The 22,314-nt window shown below is 37.9% G+C and overlaps 1 protein-coding gene across 1 annotated transcript; it reads left to right on the top strand.

Moving 5' to 3' along the window:
• The first annotated feature begins 1,655 nt into the window (after positions 1–1,655).
• On the top strand, positions 1,656–21,990 carry LOC101028797 (putative dimethylaniline monooxygenase [N-oxide-forming] 6). The gene is given in 8 exon segments (XM_074389994.1): positions 1,656–1,922; positions 6,781–6,969; positions 9,568–9,730; positions 10,801–10,943; positions 12,737–12,810; positions 15,065–15,420; positions 17,457–17,529; positions 21,648–21,990. Coding segments are annotated over 8 exon segments (1,473 nt in total). The 5' UTR covers positions 1,656–1,790.
• The last annotated feature ends 324 nt before the right edge of the window (positions 21,991–22,314 follow it).

Raw genomic sequence — 22,314 nt, 5'->3', positions numbered from 1 at the left:
ACATCTAACTCCTGAAATATCTTATATGTCCTGTCTCTACTACCCAATTCCCCTGATGCTACTCTAATTTAAGTCCTCAGCCTCTCTGTCCTATAGTGTTGAAATAACATCCTGGGTTTCGGTCTCCTTGATTCTAGTCACCGTCTGCTCCAGCCTCCTCCATGTGAATCTGTCTTGTCTGATGTCACTTCCTTGTTCAAAATTCTCACATGAACCACCAAAATCCAGTAGATGGTATCCAAACCTGTGATGGTGGTACTTTAGTATCCTTTATAACCTGTGCCCTGCATGTTTAACCCATATTCTGCTATTCCACTCACTTATGGTCCAGCAAAACTGAACTCATTGTAGCTCATCCTGTCACGTGCTCTTACTTTGTTACGCATTTGCATACATTTTTCTCTCTGCTTGTTTTGGATTTCTTGTCCCTTATTTATCAGGGAAACATCTATTCTTCTTTCAAGTCTCAGCTGTCTTCTCACACTCCTTGAAGCCTCTCTTATTCTTCCTCCAGGTGGATCTAGATACTTCTTCCTACGTGCTAGCACTACACCGAACCATACTTCCACTCTCTCTCTCCAGCAGACTTCATGGTTCTAGATGGAAAGCACTGTGTCTTCTCATCTTTGAATCCCCCAAAAGACTATTATAATGCTTGACATACAGTAGGCTGTCAGTACAGTGGAAGGAATGACCAGAGGAAGGAAAGGAGGGAAACAGAATCAGGAAGGACAGGTATAGACGTGGGAGGAACCCAGAGACAAGATTCAGAGACCACAATTCTGTCTTTTGAGTTCACTAGTTTTACAAACTCATCTACAAGACTTAGTTCAGCTCCTCAGATCAGGCCCTCTTAAGTTTCCAGAAAATTGGGCTGCTTTTCACTGTTTGCACAACAAAACACTTCATTATAGTCCAGGTGCATAGCCTTTGTTTATATATTCTCTATTTCCAAAGCAAAAATAAATAAAAGAATCACTGTTCCCTTAATCTCCCAGGAATTTCACCTTACAGCTGCAGTGGCCATGCCAGCCACCATTTTACACTTTTTGTAACAAGAACCAGAGATTTCATTCTTGCCCTTTTCCTAACCCTTTCTTTCTTTTTACTCCACCCACCCCTCCCATTTTTCTCTTATCCCTACCACACTCAGTCCTTCTCTTCCAGGTTTTACTAGGGCTCTAAACCATTAAAAATACAAGAAAAAAAGGTATTTTTACTTTAAAAATAGTAACTCCTCCCCCTTTCCCAATTTTTACATCAAAAGACATTGTTAAATGCCACTCCCTTCCACATTTAGAGAACTGCTGATTCTCTGGGGAGAGAAAGGTGGTTGCTTAAGAGGTAAAGTCCCTTAGAGCATTCAAAATGAGGAGTGATTTTGTACAGAGGATATCATGCAGCAGGCTGGTTGTCTAGCTCCCATTCCTTTGTTAGCTCTGAGACCTTGAAGAAGTGATTTCTAGTCTCGGCGTGCCAAAGCTTCATCTGCAATTGTGAGCATTGGACTGACAATCTTCAAGGTCCTTCCTGCTCTAGCATTCACTGACTCTGCTATTTTTGACACATTGAATAATTAGGAGCAGCCAGTTTTAGTATCTTATTATAGCAAAAGCAGTAAATAATAATAATAATAATAAGCATATACCATCAATGTGCATCTATGTCTTGTTGTGTTTGAGTGAGGATCCTGATACATAATAATGGATGATAATTTTCACTGAAAAAAATCCTAACTATTAAAGACACTCTTCTGAAGATGTTCTCTCCAGTCTCTCCTACAGGCAATCATGAGAAAGAGGGTGGGCATCATCAGAGCGGGAGTGAGTGGCCTGGCTGCCATACGGTGCTGTCTGGAGGAGGGGCTGGAGCCCACTTGCTTTGAAAGAAGCAATGATGTTGGAGGCCTGTGGAAATTCTCCGTGAGTGGCACATCACTAGAACCCAGTGGAAGGAGATGGTAGGTTCCAAGGCAAATCAAATCTGGTCAGTTCTAATTCAGATTTGGGAGGCAGGTCACAAAAGCTCCAGATCTGGAAAGTGAAATCTTACCTCTCCAATCGTACTAATGCACAAAAAACTATTTCACACCAGCAAAATTTGTCCTGAAAAGGACATCTTCAGCTCATTAAACACCATCACCTGCATGGTGAAGTCCAGATCTCCGAGCTGCAAAGGGCGCTAATGTTAGTAATTAGCCAAAAATAAACCATGGCCTTCCCATGTAACAGACATGATTCTGTTCTTTATTGCTCTTAAATGCCAGGACCATGGTTAGAAAAGAGAAAAAGCAAACCTGGACTGAGACCCTGAGATCAGAAGTCCTGAGTTCTAGTCTCAACTTGTAGGTTTTCTAGGTAGATAGCTACCAGGCCAATTACTTTTTTTTTCCCTGAACTTCAAATGCTCATTTGTCAAATGCAGAGGATATGATTCTATAATTAACTTATGTCTACTGGGCAGATAGAAATTATTATAGATAATGATTGCGTGTGATGTGTGTGTGGCTGCTGAAGAGCCTATCAGCTCCAAAGACACAGAGAGAAATTACGGTCTTTGCCATTTGGGCTCACTGTTGTAGAAATAATATAATTAGGAAATACTCCTTGTAAACACATTTTTTTTAAATTTCAAAGCCAAGTTTGGGAAACTTCTAGCTCTTCTGTCCTGAATTTCCCAGCCATTGTAATTAACTGTCAATGATACATATTTGGCTTGAAAACATTATATCCACATCATTCATCTTGTAACTACTTTCAGTCCTGGTCTTAGTTATTGCCTGAACTGCACCAATAGCCTCCTCCAATTGAGTATATTAGTGCTAACTTAGAATATGTTTTTATTCTTCTCCAAGCCTTTTAAAAATTTTTTTTGGTTTTGTAACCCTGAAAGCACTATATGAAATATGAGATCATTAATTTTTCCAGTAGGGGGTAATCAAGAGTTAATATTTTTCAAGAATTTAAATTTCCTTATTTACATTTGCTCAGGGAAATATGGCCAGCTTAGACTAAATCATAAAATGGCTTTCTACCATCTCCCTAGTAACACTTAAATGCTGCTTGAGCACCTGTTCTGGTAGAGTTTGTGCTAAGTACTGGGATGACAAATACGGAACTTATATAATCACCCTTTATAAATGGCTTCATTTCATTTGATGAAGCAAGTCATAATATAATTCCACAATCCTTTGATGGCAAATGGGCAAAAACTCATTTGATAGCAAAACCTCTCCTGAAATCATAAGGCTGAAAAATGTGAATTGGATCAACATGAGGCTAAGCCTCACTTTCTGCTGCACTGCAGAAATTTTATTGCATTTGACAGATTGTGGCCCCAGATCTGACTAGGAGTATTATGGAGCAAAATCCAAAAATGTACACAGTCCAAAATATATCTGGCCCTAAGATTTTTAAATAAGAGATTATATAACTACAACAAGATAGACCTGGTCGCCATCAGTTTGCACTCTTTTAGAAGAGTGTGGACTACAGAAATCTTAGTAGGTCAAAGGAAACCTCCCACAGGGATGACATTTAGCGCAGCATTGAAAGATAACCCCAGACAAGCAAAATAGAGGATCACCTGTGACACAACTCCTAGAGAGTGCATTTTCCATCAAAGACTGTGGATGGCACTCCATAGACCTATGCAGTCATTGGCAGTGCGCCAGCACCAGGTAAGAGACCAACAATCCATCAAAGGTACAGAAAAGGCAATGAACATGGTGTGTACAGAAAGGGATTTATGAGTTAGCCAATACAGCCAGATCAGAAAGTTTAAGGAAGCAATAAGTGATAGTTCAATAAGATACAAAGTTGGATTCTGAGTTATCCACAAGAGGAAATTTTTCTTTTGCCTAAGATCATGTTTATAAGCAAAATTCTACTCAAAGGCATGGTGAGGATGTGGACCCTTACAAATACTCAAAACTTTAGCCCCCTCCACATACCCCAACCCTTCCTTCTTTTCTTAGAAAAGTTGCTTGGCACAATATATAATCAGAGAGGGATTTTTTTAAATGTGTTACATAAGACTTTATTTTGCAAGCCTTTGTTAGAAGGTGTTCCAGCAAACAGAAATTTAATAATTCTGAACTTTTCACTATTTGCTTTTTCTGAGAAATGAAAACCAAATGGAATTTAAGTAATAGCAGGCAATGTGAGTGTATTTTAAGTTTCACCCACTCCAAAACAGGGCCTCATGCCCCCAAAAGATTTTATTACTACTGTAATAAGAAGTTGCTTAACAGCAAGGTGTGGTGGCTAATGCCTATAATCTCAGCATTTTGGGAGGCTGAAGCAAGTGGATTATCTGAGATCAGAATTTTGAGACCAGCATGGCCAACATGGTGAAACCCTGTCTCTACTAAAAATACAAAAATTAGCCAGGCGTTTTGGTCAACGTCTGTAATCCCAGCTACTCTGGAGGCTGAAGCAGGGGAATCTCTTGAACCCAGGAGGCAGAGGTTGCAGTGAACCGAGATCAGGCCACTTTAGCCTGGGCAAAGGAGCAAGACTCCATCTCAAAACATGAATGAATGAATGAAATTACTTAACAAACAATAGGTTAGTATCATTTTAATTGCAAAAGCTGAACCCAGGACTATTCGAACTTTCTCCCACTCATTTATTCATTTATTCATTCAACAAATACATACTGAGTATATTATGTGTGGGGTACTATATTAAGCATAAATGCAGATAAGAGACCAGCCAGCACTTTAAAAGCAGAGAGAAAACAAGTATTAGAATAACTTCAAGTGACTGTGTAATTAGGGCAGTAAGAACAATGGGAGCTTAGTGAAGCTTAAGATGAGTTCGCAGTAGGGGAGAGGGAAGGTAAGGAAATGCATGAGAAAGAAGGCAACTTTTGAGCATATTTTGAGGGCATATTTAGACAAGGAGATATGGGACTGATAAGCAGAGCTGGAATCAGAAAGAAGATCAAGGCAGACTGCTCAGATGCATGTACAACATTTTGGAATTAACCTCTGACTTTGTCCCCAAGTTACTTATGTTCTCATGGGAAAGATGAGAGATGAACACAGTTCTCTCTCAACTGTGTTAGTGCCCACAGCTGCTTAGGGATCTGGTTCCAAGCCAAGCTCCCTCAGCTAGAAGCAGAGTCTATGTTGAATTTCTTCTTTACTGGCTCAAATCACACCTCATGTTGAAATAATAAAAATGCACACCCTCCCTGAAGTAACAGACTTGTTACATAATACATTTGCGTTTTTATGTTTGTTTGGAGAACAGTCTTTTAGGGAAAATTTCAAGGAGTTGTAGTGTGCATACTCTTCTGTCCTTGTGTTATGATTGACTGGGGTCAAGGGGCAAAAAAGCAGAGATTCATTCAAGATGGAAATATTCCAAGACCTCAGCATCTCTGCTTCCCAGAACAGAGTCTTACTGTCGTTAACCAGGCTCCAGCCCACAGCTCAGCCCCACCTCTTTTCAATGGGCGGCTGAAAAAAACTCCTTCCAACCTCTCCTTCTCACAACCATCAGTAAAAGGCACCAACTGTTGGCGAAAGGGAAACACTCAACCTGCCCAACTGCGAGGCATGAGCCTTCACCCTTTTTCTGACCTCCACAAAAATTTTAAAGTGATGGTTTAAAAAAAAAAAAAAAAGGTTAAATCCCTGAGCTTTTGTCCTTATGAGAAATACAGTAACCATGAATAGAGGAAAATTATGTTTTCAACTTGAGAAAAAATACTGAGGCTTCAAGCAGCCTCCCATTTCCCCACTGGGACACAATCCTCTCTTTCCAGCACTTTTTGTCTCCTTCTTCCAGGGGTCAGATGATGTGAGAGGAAAATACACATCTTCAATCCAGCAGCAACGTGACATTCCATCTCTTTCCCCCATTGCAAAAGAGTCCCTTCTGGACCTCAGGAAGCAGAAGCTGCCAGCTCTTAAATGTATTTTCAAGGCAACATATTGTGTGCACTTTTATCCTACCCTGACAACTGAGAGGAAATGTTTATTTTCAACTTAGCCTTTGACTGCTTATAAAAAATAAGCCACTTTTCAATTACACCGATGCTTTAAAATGAAGTGCCAAGATTTAACACATGTTCTAAGGTCTCTGGGTTTCCTGTGTTTCTTTGGTGAGGAGTAAAGGCCAGTAACCAGTGAGCCAAAGGACAGGGTTCATTTACAACAGAGCAGTGGTTCTCAAAGTGTGGTTCCTATACCAGCTGCTTCAGCATCACCAGGAACTTGTTAGAAATGCAAACCACCCCAGACTCCACCCCAGACAGACTGAATCTGAAATTCTAAAGGGCCCAAGAATCTACGGTTTTGGAGCCCTCCAGGTGATTCTGATTATACCAAAGTTGGGAAACCACTTCAATATTGGGTTCTGTTGCCAATGAAGAGTTTGCTGAACTCCAATAGCAAATAAATAGGCTAGAAGCCAAAGCCTCCTCTAGACTGTTTTGTTGTTTCTTTGTTTTGTTTTGTTTGTTTTTAACCTGAGGATAAGATCAGAACCAGTGATGTCACAGGAGAATGCAAGAAACCACTAAGCGACTATAAAAACAGAGCCAATACTAAGGGTAATTACAATAAGGAGATTCACATGGGGAGAGCTCAGGTTCTGTGTCAGGTGCTACACGAAGGGCTTTCCATTCCATAGCTTACTGAGAGCTTTTAATTTTTGCTTATGCTTTTAAACATTAAAAGAGGTTTAGTCAACCAAGAATTGAACGACTGTGTTCACCAAAGGGAACACAATTCTTGGCTTTCTCTTTAAGCTTTCTTATTCTCCCTAGGACCACACAGAAGAAGGCAGAGCCAGCCTTTAGCAGTCTGTATTCACCAACTCTTCCAAAGAAATAATGTGCTTTCCAGACTTCCCTTACCCTGATGATTACCCAAACTATATGCACCACAGCAAGCTCCAGGAATACATAAAGACATTTGCTCAAAAGAAGGATCTTTTAAGACACATATAGTTTGAGGTAGGAGCCTCATAACTTGTAATGTTGAAATTAATAAATGTGTGGGTTAGAGAAAAGGAGACCGCACAGTATTATAGAAATTAGAGCCAAATGTTTCGGTACCTCAACAATCAAATGTTAGCTGTGATTATAAAGTATTCATGCACTGATTTTTTTTTCTTTTAGACTTATTAGTCCACTATTCTCTGAGAGCTTTCAGACTACCTCACAAAATAGAGGCAGCTATCCCATCATTGTCCACTTTTCACCCTCATGCTCTGATATTGTAAAGAATCCAAAATTCTTTAGTATGTTATAGGAATTTTGTCACTTCAATGCCAATGAGTTGTAATTCAAAAACCATAGCATTTGGTAGGAATTTGCCATTATGTAAGGGTTAACAACTTAAATGGGAAATACAGTCATTGCCCCCATCTTCACCCACTCAGTTCAGTAGATTTTTTTTTTTATTAAAAAGACTTGAGATTTCAGCATTGTTTCTGTGAAAATAATGTTTTACATTTCTTTAGGACTCTTTTTTATTGAGCATTTCTGTCTGTATGTTTGGAACTCTTAACTCAAATAACTGTTCTTACAGGCAGAACACATGCATATAGTAGGAAAAACAATCAGCAAAATTATGAACTGCGGTTATATTTACATTATTATTTTACCTGGAGTAGCCCCAAATGTAGAGTTAAAATAAAATTTTCCAATAGTCATTTTATTCCATGTATTCGCTTCCTTTTATGGTATTAATATCAACAAAGATTAATGAAGTTTCTACTATGTGCTTGCATTGTGCTATGTGCTATATGTAAAACAAAAGGAGGTCTAAGACTCAGCTCTCAAGTTTATAATCTAGCTGTGCATCAAAATAAATACATAAAGAGTAAGTAATAAGATTCCAGTAACAATTTCAATCAAAGAGAAAAATTTTTAAAGCCATCTATGGTTTATAAATAGATCAATGCTACAGAGATCATGAAGCAAGAGGCAACATTTTGGGAGAAGGTATTTTCTAGAGAAAGCAAAATTTGGTTGTATTTGTTAGGCATTTTAGGTGAGTGAGTGACATGAGTAAAATTAGAGAGGTGGGAAAATACCCTGCTCATTTGGAGAACAGTGGGCAAATCAAGTTGGGTAGGAGGGAGATATATCTGCTAGGATGAGATACAGCCACATACATCAGTAAGCTAGTATGTACTGTACTTTGAAAAATAGAGGATTATTAAGCAACCATGTAAAAGAAATTCAGAGAGGGACATCCAGAGCTTATGTGATGGCACCACAGTCATCAAAGATTCAGCTTCACCCTTCTTTGCATGAGGCTTACATCATGAAGTTTGCCTCATGGTCCAAAACAGTTGCTGAGCAATCACATCTGTCTTCTAGGCAAAAAAATAAAGAAAGAAAAAGAAAGAAAGAGGGCAAAGGGATGTCCTCCCAGTTGAATCAGCTCTCCTTTTACAAATTCTCCTGAAAAGCCTGTCCAACATTGTCTGCTTATATCTCATAGGCCACTCTAGTTGCACAGGAACCTGGAAAATGCGTCCCTTTGCTGGGCATGTTGTCACTCCAAACATAATCAGGGTTCTGTTAGCAAAGATGAGGAGAGAATGGACATTAGGGGAGCAGTTTGCAGAATCTGTCATTGAAAAGTCTGTGGGAATAACAGAAAATAAGATCAAAAGAGTAAATTGGAACAAAATTGTATGGACTTAATAGTGATAGCATTAGAGATGTAGAATAAGTTTTAGAGGCTGTGAAGTAACAGAAATCACTTTGAGCAGGAAACGTAAAATGAATATGGTCCTTTAGGAAGACTAATCTGACAAGCAGGATGAAGGATGACTTGCAGGCAATGGGAGGCTGAAGACAGGTTAGTTACAGGTTCTTGCCATAGTCCCCGCAAGGGAGTGATAAGGACTTCAATGAAGGCAGTGTTAGCAATCACAGAAAGAGTGAGATTGGGAGAGAAATTATTGCTTAAACATGAGGCAAGGATGGAGAAATAACAAGTAAAAAATAGTTGTGGATTTGAAGCATAAGAGTGTTGAAGGAAATTTAAGTAGGTCAATCAAAACCTGTTACATATGAGAATGAAGTGGCTCTCCAGATGGAAAGATCAAGCTAAACTAGATAGAAGAGAGACCAAAAATAGATGTATTTGTATATTCATAACATGAAAGTTGCTAATAGTTCTGAGGGAGAGTATTTATGCAAAGCAAAAGAGAAGCCAACAATCAAACCTTGAGATGTAACCATATTCTTGAGTACATGGAAGATGAGGTCAAAAAAGGAGGAAGCCATGTCAGTAGGGGAGAGCCATAATAATAAAGATTTGTTATATGACATCGTTCACAAAAATATTCAGTGTGATTTACCTGTAAATCAACTAACTTGACGTCAAAAAGTAAATGTACTCCAGTGAGTAATTTTTCTTGTGAGATTCAAAGACTCAATGAAGATTCACTGTGACTCCAATTTTAATATCTTTCTACATATTTCTGAATGACCAAGAGAGCTCAAAATTATTCCCTCCACAGAAACAATTCAAGAAGGAAAAAAACTTGCAAACACAGAATTATAAATAGAAAAGTTAATTTTCTGGTTAAGACCCTGGTTTCCAGTATAAAGAAATGTCCCAGCTTCTTAGTCACAGGCCAATGGGTTGTTGTTACTGAAAACAATGGGAAACAGGAATCTACTATTTTTGATGTTGTAATGATTTGTTTAGGACATTATGTATACCCCAATCTGCCAACTGATTCCTTTCCTGGTAAGTTTTGAAAATATATAATAATCTGGGGACTTATACGCAAACATCCAGGGTTAGAAACATCTTTCTATAGATATTACATAATGATTATTCTTAAAGTCCCAAAGATTTCAAAAGAAAAAAATTTAAGTTTAACAAGATATAGTAATAAATAGCCTCATAAGCCCTTATATTAAAATAATAAAGGACCTGCAAGCCAGATATCAGACAAACCCAAGTTCCTATTTTACAGACAGTAACTCAACTATAGGTCCTGACAGCAAATGGGGTCTCCAAGCAGAGTTACATTCAGAAAAAGTAGAGTCCAACTGCCAAACAGTTTAAAGAAAAACACATTTACTTATTTATTAGAGACTCCTAAGTTTCTAATTTCATTAGATATTAGAAGTTTGCAAATAAATTTCAGAAATTTCAGTGATTTGTCTGTGTGCACACACATGAGTGTTTATAGCAGCACACTTTGTTACCATTCAAAAGTGGCAAACCTCAAATAAATAAAATATGGATGAAGCCTTACTTCCATTTTTCCTTCCTTCCTTGCCACAGGAACACAGTCTACTCATTAGAGTTCCCATATCTAGATATGATGTTCACAGGCCAGGCAAATTAAAGAGGAAAGGTTTCAGGAGGAATGCTAATGTTAACAGCCAGTATATTTAATGTTTATGAGCATGGGATCAGAACACCTGGCCTCAACTTATTATGCCACTAGTTCCTTACCACTTACCTTCTTTGTCTCTGTCACCTTTTAAAATAGGGACAATAGCCTACCATGCAGGGATGTTATCAAGATTAAACAGTTAAACCATGTAAAGCATTTAGCACAAGATCTAGCCCCCAGGGTTAACCCAATAAATATTAACTATTATCAAAACATAAATTCTTATGCCTTAAGATTTTTTTAAGGCACAATTTTTAGGGAGCTTAATGTCAAAAAATGCTCAATGGATAAATGTACTTCAACGAGCAAATTTTTTAATTAAAACTGATATAGGAGGTTAAAAAAACACATTGAAAACATCTTTATAACTTCTGAAAATCATTCAAACCACTTGCCATGTTCCATTTAGGCCTGAACCAGTTTCAAGGCAACTACCTCCATAACCGAGATTATAAGGATCCAGAAGCCTTCAAGGGGAAGAGGGTCCTCATGATTGGTCTAGGGAATTCGGGATCTGACACTGCTGTTGAGCTCAGCCATCTGGCTACACAGGTACATGACATAAAAGGTTTTGGGAAATAAACCTAAGACAGGGCTGTGCTACTAAATCAGCAGTCAAGGTACTGAGGATGGTACTTGCATGTCACACCACAAGAGATCCACCTGTTGTATGTGCCCTTTAAATCAAGGAAGACTTGAGAAATTCTCCATGTGAAGCCAAGTAATGTGGCCCATGCTAGCAAGGAAGTATATTCCACCGAATCCAGAGGTAAGTGCATGAGTGTGTGTATGTATAGGTGAGTGTGTATGTGTACATATAGGTGAGTATGTATGTGTGTATTTCTTGTTTTAATTTTGTATTCTTATCACCTCCAAATAGACTAGTTCTTCCTAGTTAGGCTTAACCTGTATTTATTTAACAGTATTTATTATAACCTATCATGCAAAAAGCACTGTGTTTACCACTCTGAAGGTCTGAAAGATATGCATGATTTCATATTTACTAACATTAATTCACTCAACAGCAGGTGCTCAACAAATATTGGGCACTTACTATGCTTACTATGTGTCAGAACTATGCTAAACTAAAAATAAATGCATAAATAACTTAGACTAATTCCTGACTTCAAGGAAAAGATGGAGATGGGGTTGACAGGTACACATAAACTATCACCAAAGGAGGCAGTGAGTCTTCCAGTAGAATTAGGTGTGGCAATAGCAGCACAGGGAAAAGAGAATCTAATATCCTGGATGAGGTCAAGGAAGACTTCCCAGAGGACTCCAAGCTGAATCATCTATCACCAATCGATACTAAAGAAACAACACATTTTTAAGAAAACAGATTCTCAATAAATAAATTCCTAAATTGATGTAAATAAACCTAAATTTTTTAAACTAAAAATTCCCTTCAGTTATCACAAAGTTAAAGTCTGTTTTGCAAAGACAGTAAAATAGATGAGCAGCCAGACTCATCTCAGGGCTAAGGCAGTTGCCATGGAAAAGTCCTTGGAGTATGCATGTAGGGAGAACTGAAAGGAGGAGGAACAGGGAACATAATTAAACCCTTGACATCCTCAGCTTAATTTTAGCTAGATATTTAGCTACATTTTTCCCCCACCTAGCCCACTGACTACCATCAGCCACCACCAGTGGGGCTCACTGGATCATCTGGTCCCTTCCAGACTTGCCATCTTAGTCCATGAGAATGTGAAGATTAAACCATCATAGTTGAACAGAGAGCCCTGTTGTTCCTAGAGGTATGGTTCTAATCCTTTCAACCACTATACACCAGCTCTCAGGGGTAGTGAGAGAGTCCTGTGTCTACTAGTTTAAATTTTAGACTGTTTATAAAATTTTACTTTAAGTTCTAGGATACACATACAGAATATGCAGGTTTATTACATAGGTATGCATGTGCCATGGTGGACTGCTACACCTATCAACCCATCATCTAGGTTTTAAGCCCTGCACGAATTAGGTATTTGTCTTAATGTTCTCCCTCCCCTCGCCCCCCACCCACCAACAGGCCCCGGTGTATGATATTTCCCTCCCTGTGTCCATGTGTTCTCATTGTTGAACTTCCACTTATGAGTGAAAACATGTGGTATTTGGTTTTCTGTTCCTGTGATTGTTTGCTGAGGATGATGGTTTCCAGCTTCATCTATGTCCCTGCAAAGGACATGAACTCATTCTTTTATATGGCTGCTAGACTACTTAGGCCTGCCTTTTAAAAGTGTTCCTTCCTGGATATTGAGAGAAATACATGGAAGTATCCAAATAATTGTGTTGTGTTTGCTTATTTCTTATAGAGTGATACTGAAATCTGTATTGTCTTTCCCCACCAGGTCATTATCAGTACCAGAAGTGGTTCCTGGGTCATGAGTTCGGTCTGGGATGATGACTATCCTTGGGATATGGTGTATGTTACCCACTTTGCATCCTTTCTCTGCAATGTCCTTCCTTCCTTTGTCTCTGACTGGTTATATGTCCAAAAGATGAACATGTAGTTTAAGCATGAGAACTATGGCCTGATGCCTTTAAATGGGTACTTAAAAATAGAAATTTTTTTTTCAAAAAGGGGGTCACTCATTTAAGTGAATTTATTCTCTCTAGAACTTACTTTTGTTGTCTTATTGGGCCTTGTAAGATTAAACTAAAGGTTTCACAGGTGACAGGACATACCCAGAGACCATGAATGGCTTGGAAACCTCATTGAAATTAGTCCAGTAGAAAGAGTATGGAAATATCTGAAAGGGGAATGAAGCAGACAAATAAATCATCCTGACATGGATGATTCATTTGCTGTAGCTACAAGCTACAGCATAGAACTTTGAGGGCTGAACAAACTCAAATTGGTTTTTTGGAAGAACATCTTGTCTGTGCTTATGGGTAAACAAGGATATCAATAATAATACCTGCTTCTCAAGATGGTTGTGGTATTCAATAATATAGAAATATAAAAATTGCTTTGTAAATGATAAAGCTTTTAAAAAAATGGTTCTTAAGTGTCAAGTTTTCTAATGTGCTTCAAAGGAGCAAATAACAAAATAGTGTTAATCAACATGCGTCAGCTTGTAGGAAGTCTCAAAACAAAGGTGCACACTTCCTCCACCCTTAAATTTTGACATTTTTGCAGAACTATCAGGAGGCATAGAACACAAAAAGCCATAGAGAGTCACAGAACAAAGGTGGCCAGTAAGATTAGTCAGATTCATTTATTTACTTCTTTATAGAGATAGGACCCAACACTTACTAATTAGGAAGGCATTCTAGGTAGAAGAATCAGCATATCAATAGGGAAAAAAAGAATATTTAAGCTAGTAAGAAAAGAAACAATTTTATCTCCTGGACCATGCTAGCCGAAAAGTTTCACTGTGTTTAGAGAAAGAGGTGAAGAAAAAGTAAGGAGGAACTGTAAATCAAAAGAACAAATGCCAGATTTAGGAGCTAAACTCTCATTCCAAAGCACTTATCCTACCCAGTCTTGCAGACTGCTATAACCCTGAAGAAAAAAAATGTTTATTTTATGCATTTAAAATTATGTTTAACACTGGGACCTACTTGAGGGTGGAAGGTGGGAGGAGGGAGAGAATCAGCAAAAATATCTATCAGGTACTATGCTTATTACCTAAGTGACAAAACTGTCTGTACACCAAACCCCTGTGATATACAGTTTACTTATATAACAAACCATGGACCCCCAAACCTAAAATAAAAAAATTTTTTAATTGTGTTTAATATAAGTCCCATAGCTTGACCTGGTTAAGATTTTTTATCTTGTAAGAGTAACTGTAAATTATATTTTGGCCTTGCCATTTAGACAAAACAGAGTTTAAGAAATTCATTCATTCCAAAAACTAAGCTTCCTTTTGGAAAGGATTCCAGTTACCCTAAGTTTTTGGAGAGAGAAAGTGGGAGGAAAAAACAGGTTTCATTGCGGCCTGCACTTTACTATCTTGTAAGGTAAAAGAAGAGGTTACTGGATTAGAGAGACACAAAATGATGAAGATGCACAGAGACAAATTTCAGGACTTACGAAGTGTCTTTGTGTCGGAGGTACTTTCAGGAAATTCCAGAATCTCAAAGGAAACTTAATCGAAATGAAATATATCATCCCGAAAAATATTATTCCTAGAATTTTGGCAACCAAAATGCAATATCAAAGTTGTTATGTCTTTTTGTGGCCAGAGCTGATGAAAGAAAACCAAACATGGCAATAAAACTTCCCACCACTGCAAGTCTGATTTCCCCACGTAAGACAAGACTTTAAAGTTATGATAGTAGGGTACCTATAACAACAGTGCTTGCACGAGCCTGGCACTGTCTTAAATACTTTAAGGATAATTGGTCATTTAATTTTCACAACAACCTATGAGGAAGATTCCATCATCATCCCCATTTTACACATAAAAAAATACAGTAAAGTAACAGCTAGTAAAAGATAAAGCTAGGTTATTAGCCTGAGCCATCTGCTTCCAGAGTTGGCATTCTCAATCACTTTATTACACCTGTAAATTAGTTTTATTCTCATTTAGGAAAGGAAATGCCATAAGAGAAGAGAGTTCAACGGCACTCATGCTGATATTTAACTGCTCGATGTCATTTTGGCTGTCGCAGGTATTTCTTGGAAATGAGGTATTTACAGCAAGGGTGTTTGCCTCTCATTTCTGTAGTTTCCTGAGAAAAGAGCCTATATTCAATGATGAGCTCCAATCCTGTATCCTGTGTGGCACTGTGTCCATCAAGCCCAGTGTGAAGGCATTCAAAGAAACCTCAGCTGTGTTTGAGGATGGGACCATGTTTGAGGCTATCGACTCTATCATCTTTGCAACAGGCTATGATTATTCCTACCCCTTTCTTGATGAGACCATCATCAAAAGCAGAAACAATGAGGTCACCTTGTTTAAGGGCATCTTCCCCCCACTAATGGAGATGCCAACTTTGGCTGTGATTGGCTTTGTTCAGTCCCTTGGAGCTGCCATCCCCACAGCAGACCTGCAAGCCCACTGGGCTGCTAAAGTATTTGCAAGTAGGTGGGCCACTGTGTCTTTTATTCATTTTCTCAATGAACATTTTTTGAACACCTAGTATATGCAAAGCACTGTGCAAAGGAAGCAAGACAAACATGTTCCTTGACCTCTCAAAGCTTAAAATGGGATGTGGGGGATGCCATAAGGGAAATTTGGGGGGGGGGGGTTCTAGTGAGAGGATTTGGACAGTGAGTTATTTTGCATAGAGCAAACAACATGCAGAAAGTCATAAAGTTGAGGAATAGTATGGAATGTGTAAGGACCCAGAAACATTTTGGTGGAAAGGAAGGTAAAGGAGAGGCAGGGAGTTGCAAGAAATATAGCTTTATAAGCCGCGTTAAAGAACTTAAACTTCTCATAGGGATTTGGAAGGACTTTGCAAGATTTTAAGCAAGAAAAAAATAGCAGAGGATAATTGCAATGTCAGGATACATTATGAAGGTTGGAAGGGCCCTTGTAAGTGTTGGAGGTGTGCTAGAAACCTCATTGGTGTCAACTTCTGTTAGAATAACAAAGTCAGTGACAATCTTCTTCTTCCCTCCTTCTACATAAGACCTTATGGTCTCCAGGGGCTACAAGTATGCTTGTGTGAGGAAATCAAGAATATGAGGATTACATGGAGAAAGGCAATGTCCCAAATATATTGATTTAATTTACTCCAGTCATACTGATAATCATTATTATTGAAAGTGTTCTTTTATTGAAGTATTCTCCAAAATGTTGACCAATATAGGTATAACTTACCCAACATAACTAATCCATAAAAACTTATACTATTAGTAATTAAGAAAATATTACAATATGGAATGTATATATACGTTGTCTAAAATTTTTGTAGATAAATAAATTTCTATTTCAAATACACCATGAAGGAACATTGTTTAAATAAACACCATCATGAAATCTTTTGTAGATGCTCCCCTGCAAAATACTTCTGTTGTTTTTTCCTTTGAAAGACACAATAGTGCCAAGAGCCTCAGGTATTATGAGAAGACTGGATATAGTTCATAAACCTAGAAAATTTACATGAAGCAAATGGTAACATTTATTTATTCGGGAAATACTTATTGAACACCTAATCATGCACTGCAAATGTGAGAGCAACTTTCTTCCATTGTTACAAAGGCAAAGAAGCTACCATTACTAGTTAAAATAAGTTACATTAGGGCCGGGTGCGGTGGTTCACACCTGTAATCCCAGCACTTTGGGAGGCCAAGGCAGGTGGATCATGTGGTCAAGAGATCGAGACCATCCTGGCCAACATGGTAAAACCCTGCCTGTACTAAAATACAAAAAATTAGCTGGGCATGGTAATGCCTGCCTATAGTCCCAGCTACTCAGGAGGCTGAGGCAGGGGAACTGGTTGAACTCAGGAGGCAGAGGTTGCAGTGAGCCGAGATCGTGCCACTGCACTCCAGCCAGGCACCTGACACCTGGTGACAGAACGAGGCTCTGTCTCAAAAAAAAAAAAAAAGAAAAGAAAAGAAAGTTGCTTTAATGTTGTGAAATTCGCCAAAAGCTAAAACTTTTCTGCTCCCCCTTAAAACGCCTTACATATCTGCAGGGAAGATGTTTAAAATCCCATTCTTCCTTTCATTATCTCATTTAAAATGCCATGAACCTTAAATGGAACTATTTTATCAAATTATTTCTTCAGAGAAGTTTTAGGAAGAGGATGCAGAGGAAAATAGAAATTGTTATTATATGCTTAAAGTGTACCAAGCACATATGTTGAGGATTAGGTCCTCCATAATGTTACAGAAATATGAGATTGAGTGATTTGAAGCTACAAATGTCTCTGCTGTCACTATCTCACTACAGGCCAGCTGTGCCATTCCCAAAGAAGGTCCTTTATCTTTTCAGGCCTTTGTTTCTGTGAACTGGTATTTTGCTAAAGATATTAAAGACAGCTCCTCTTGATATAAACATTTTTAGGAATGTAGTTTATAAATACCAAATGATTTCCACCATATGTCATTATATAGTTCTGATTTCTTCGTATTTTTCAATATGTTTCTCTTCGTTTCTTTTCTAGACTCATATACCCTGCCAACTACTAATGAAATAACGGCTGACATTGATGAGAAAATGGGGAAAAAACTCAAATGGTAAGCAACTGTACTCGCTAATGGAGCAAGTCTCAAAATATGCCTTATATGTAGAAAAATATTAATACACTCTAAATATTGTCATTAGAGTTTACATTTTTTAAACACTTGTAATAATCAAATAATATTTAGATAGTAAACAGTCATCATACTTCTCCTGTGTAACTCAAGAACAGAGGTTTATCATTAGTGATAATTTTGCCCTCCAGGGGACAAATGGCAAAATCTGTAACACTTTTGGTCATCATGAGTGGAGAGGGCATGCTACCAGCGTCTTATGGGTAGAGAACAGGAATTCTGCTAACCACCCAACATTGCAGAGCACAGTCCACTAACACAAATAATTATCAGGCTCAAAATGTCAATAGTACTCAGATTGAGAAATGCTCTGTAAGTGACACAGCTGACCTTTGAACAACACAGGTTTAAATTATATGGGTCCACCTATACATGGATTTTTTTCAATTAATATACCTCAATTTTCTTAAGATTTGCAGCAATTAAAAAAACTCAAAGATTAATTGTGTAGCCTAGAAATATTGAAAAAAAATAAGAAAAAGATGCCATGTATAAAATATATGCAGATACTAGTCTATTTTATCCTTTACTACCATAAAATATACATAAATCTATTCTTAAAAAATCAAAATTTATCAAAACTTACTGCATACAAACTCTTACAGCCTACACACGGTGCCATTCAGTCAAGAGAAATCTAAACATAAAGATGCAATATTGTCATAACTGCATAAAATTAACTCTAGTATATAATGTACTAGTGTAATAATTGCATAGCCACCTGTTGGTATTGCAGTGAGCTATTTTGAGTATCTACTTAAAATGCTGTATGACACTAATCACTTTCACCTGAGCAGCTCATAGCTCCAGTAAATTCTGCACCAAAGTAAAAAGTGATCTCTCAAGGTTCTCACATGTTTTTATCATGTTTAGTACAATGCCTTCAGCCTTTAATAACACCACGGGATCCATATAAATTGCCATTAATGATGTTGGAAGTGCTCCCAAGAAGCAGAGAAAAGTTATGACATTCTAAGAAAAAAAAATTGAGTTGCTTAATATGTACTATGCATTGAGGTCTGCAGCTACAGTTGCCCACCATCTCAAGATAAATGAATCTAGTGCAGCTATGCCAACAGGCATAAAAACCTTGCACTTCTTGTAAAAAAATTTTTTTATTTTGTATTGAAAATGCAGTTTTTATGTGGGTGCAGGATTGCTATAAGAAAGTATACACATAGACTCTAATATAATTTGAGAAAAAGTGAAGTCATGATATGACAACTTAAAGCAAAAGGAAGGTGAAGGATCTAAAGCTGGAAAATTTAATGCCAGCAAAGGATAATTTGATTATATTACAAAGAGCTTTGGCTTAAAAAAATGTCAAGATAACAGGAGACGTGCCTGTGGCCAACCAAGAATGAGGAGATGAATTCCCAGATGCTATTACAAAAATCTTTGAGGAGGAAGGATATCTGCCTAAACAGATTTTCAATAAAGCACCCTATTCTGGAAAAAAAAAAAAAAAAGCCACAAAGGTCATTTATTAATAAGGAGGAGAAGTGAGCACCAGGATTAGGCAGGAAAGAAAAAGCTAACTCTACTGTTTTGTGCAAATGCAGTCAGATTGATAATCAGGACTGCCCCTATCTATAAAGCTATCCCTACAAACCTTGAAGGGAAAGGATGAGTATCAGCTTCCTATCTTTTGGTTGTGCAAGGAATCCTGAACAAGACCCTTTTTCTGGATTAGCTCCATCAATACTTTGTCCCTGAAGTCAGAAAGTACCTTGCCAATAAGACACTGCCTTTAAAGTTTTTTGATATCGGACAATGCCCCTGACCACCCAGAACCCCATGAGTTCAACATCAAAGGCATCAAAGTGGTCTAATTTCCCCCGAACACAACATTCCAATTCAGTCTTTATATCAGGAGGTCAGAAGGACCTTTAAGGCTCATCACATACCATACTCTGTAGAAAAGATTGTCAATGCTGTGGAAGATAACCGCAACAGAGAGAACATCATGAAAGCCTGGAAGGATTATACCATTGATGATGCCCTAGTTGTTACAGAAAAAGCCATGAAAGCCATCAATCCTAAAACAATATATTTTTCCTGGAGAAAACTGGGTCCAGATGTTATATAGGACTTCCCAAGATTTACAACAGATCCAATCACAGAAATCATGAAAAAGATTATGGATATGGCAAAATAAAAAGGTGGGCGTGAAGGGTTTCAGGGTACGGATCATGGAGAAATTCAAGAGCTAATAGGCACCACTAACAGACACTTTTAATTACAAAGCAGAGGAATTAAAAAATAATTTGATGGAGATGAGTGCTTCCAAAGCAGTGCCATATGATGGAAAAGAAGACACAGAAAAAGCTGTTCCAGCAGAAGGGTTTTTATTATCCAAGGCTGCTTTTAAATTCTTTTATAACATGGAACCTTCTATGATACAAGCACTGAAACTACAGCAAATGATAAAGGATTAATACTATATAGAAACATTTATAGAGGAATAAAAAAGCAAAAGTCAGACAGAAATTACAAAGTATTTCCATAATTACACCAATGCGCCTGCCTCTCCTGCCCCCAATCCAATACTACCTCCTCCATCTCTTCCACTTCTGCCATCCTGGAAACAGCAGAACAACCCCTTCTGTTTCTCCTCCTCCTCAGCCTACTCAACATAAAGATGATGCGGATGAAGACCTTTATGATAAACCACTTCCACTTAATGAATAGTAAATATATTTTTTCTCATGATTTGTAATAACATTTTCCTTTCTCCAACTTACTTTATTGTAAGAATAGCATTTAATACACAAAACATACAAAATATGTGTTAATCACCTGTTTGTGTTATTGGTAAGGCTTCCAGTTAATGGCAGGTTATTAAGAGTTAAGTATTTGGGGATTCAAAAGTTACACATGGATTGTTGACTGCAAGAGAGGTCAACGCCCCTGAGTTCTTCCAAAGTCAACTGTATACAGGAAGTTTCTTTACTTTTTCAAATATTTAACATGGCATTGGTAGGTCAACCTAAAGGAAAAAAACTGAGGGAAATGTAACATAAGAAGAGAATTGATTTAAGCCAAGTTTGAGGACTGCCACCCAGGGAGCAAAGTCAACTTGCCCTGAACATACACTCCATTAGCAGCAATTATAAGTAGGTTTTTAAAGAAAAAAAAGTGAATTTCTAAGTTGTTTATCAAGAATTTATATCAAAATAATATAAGCTATTGATTGGCTATACACTGTTCTTTGTATCACAGATTCTAGGAACATGAAGATGATGGGTGAGACAGCTAATCAGGAACCAAAATGCCTTTTAAAAATTGCCTCCAAACACTGGTAGAGGGCAGCATGACAAATCCCATATGCCTGGCTCTCTGAGCTTGATAAATTTTGTATATCTCACATAGCGCAGACTACTCTGAGCTAGTTTTCTTCTCTCACATTGAATGCCACAATGTAGTCACCCATTCAGGGCCTAGAGAAGAAAAGAAATGGAATCCTCAGATTCAACAAAACCTCCTCTGCACAACTTCATCCAATTCATAGAACAACTCTCAGAGGTGGGAACTTTTACGTGCTAACAATTCATACAGCTTGATACCCTTTCCTTTAGAGCCCAGTAGGAATAAAGATGAGGAAATAGAGAAGTTAAAATGTTCATCTTATTATCTAAAGGATAAGCTGCTCTTCAGAGTTTCAAAAAGCAAATTAGGCCACACTCCAACTAAAAGAACTATAAAGGCAAAAAGGGGTGATCTCTTTTCTAAGCAATGTCTTATAAAGAATAATTATGTGTTAATGAGTAAACTAAGTTAATTGGTCTCCTTAAACCAGAGGGTCAGTTTACTCCAAGCCACATAGCCAAAGGCAAAAGTCCAACATTACATCAAACTCAGATAGAGACTAGGAAGGAAGGGAAAAGCAGCTCACTTAGCCAAAGAAAACACAATAAATTGTTTCTTTTTTTTAGATTCAAAAAATCTAAAACATTATTTTTCTGAAAGAAAAAATAAGAAGTTAATGCTCCTATTTGCAGCTGTAACACTCATTCCAGTATGTTATCTTCCTTCCTCAGGTTTGGCCAGAGCCAGACTTTGCAGGCAGATTACATCACATATATGGATGAGCTGGGCTCTTTCATAGGGGCCAAGCTTAACATACCATGGCTCTTCCTAACAGATCCCCACCTGGCCCTGAAGGTGTACTTTGGCCCTTGCAGCCCATACCAGTTTTGACTTATGGGACCGGGGAAGTGGGATGGGGCTAGAAATGCTATCCTGACCCAATGGAACCAGACAGTCAAGCCAACCAGGGAAAGGGTTGTCAGTGAAGCTCAGAGACCACATCCCTTTTACAATTTGCTTAAAATGTTTTCATTCCCATTACTCCTTCTGGCTGTTACACTTACATTTTATTAATGAGAAAGTCTTTGGGCTCTCAAAAGTCAGCCTAGCAGTGTAATCACACAATACAACACACACATACACACATACACACACACACACACACACACACACATACACAATCACAACATAGTTTCTCTCTGCCTTCCTGAAGATATGAAAATCAGCCTTGGCCCATTTGAATCAAAGTAAAAATAAAACGGAAAATACTCAGCCTCTCTCTCTCTGTTGGGAATCTGTTCTCTAAAAGGCTTTTCACATGCTGAATTGGCAAATTTGGGGATGCTTGAGATAAGACAGGAAGCTAAATAAGCATAAGCACAGATTTTTCAGGCTAAA

The sequence above is a fragment of the Saimiri boliviensis genome, chromosome 19, assembly GCF_048565385.1.
Source record: "Saimiri boliviensis isolate mSaiBol1 chromosome 19, mSaiBol1.pri, whole genome shotgun sequence".
In the NCBI taxonomy this organism is placed as follows: Eukaryota; Metazoa; Chordata; class Mammalia; order Primates; family Cebidae; genus Saimiri; species Saimiri boliviensis.
This window is presented reverse-complemented; position numbering and strand designations above follow the sequence as displayed.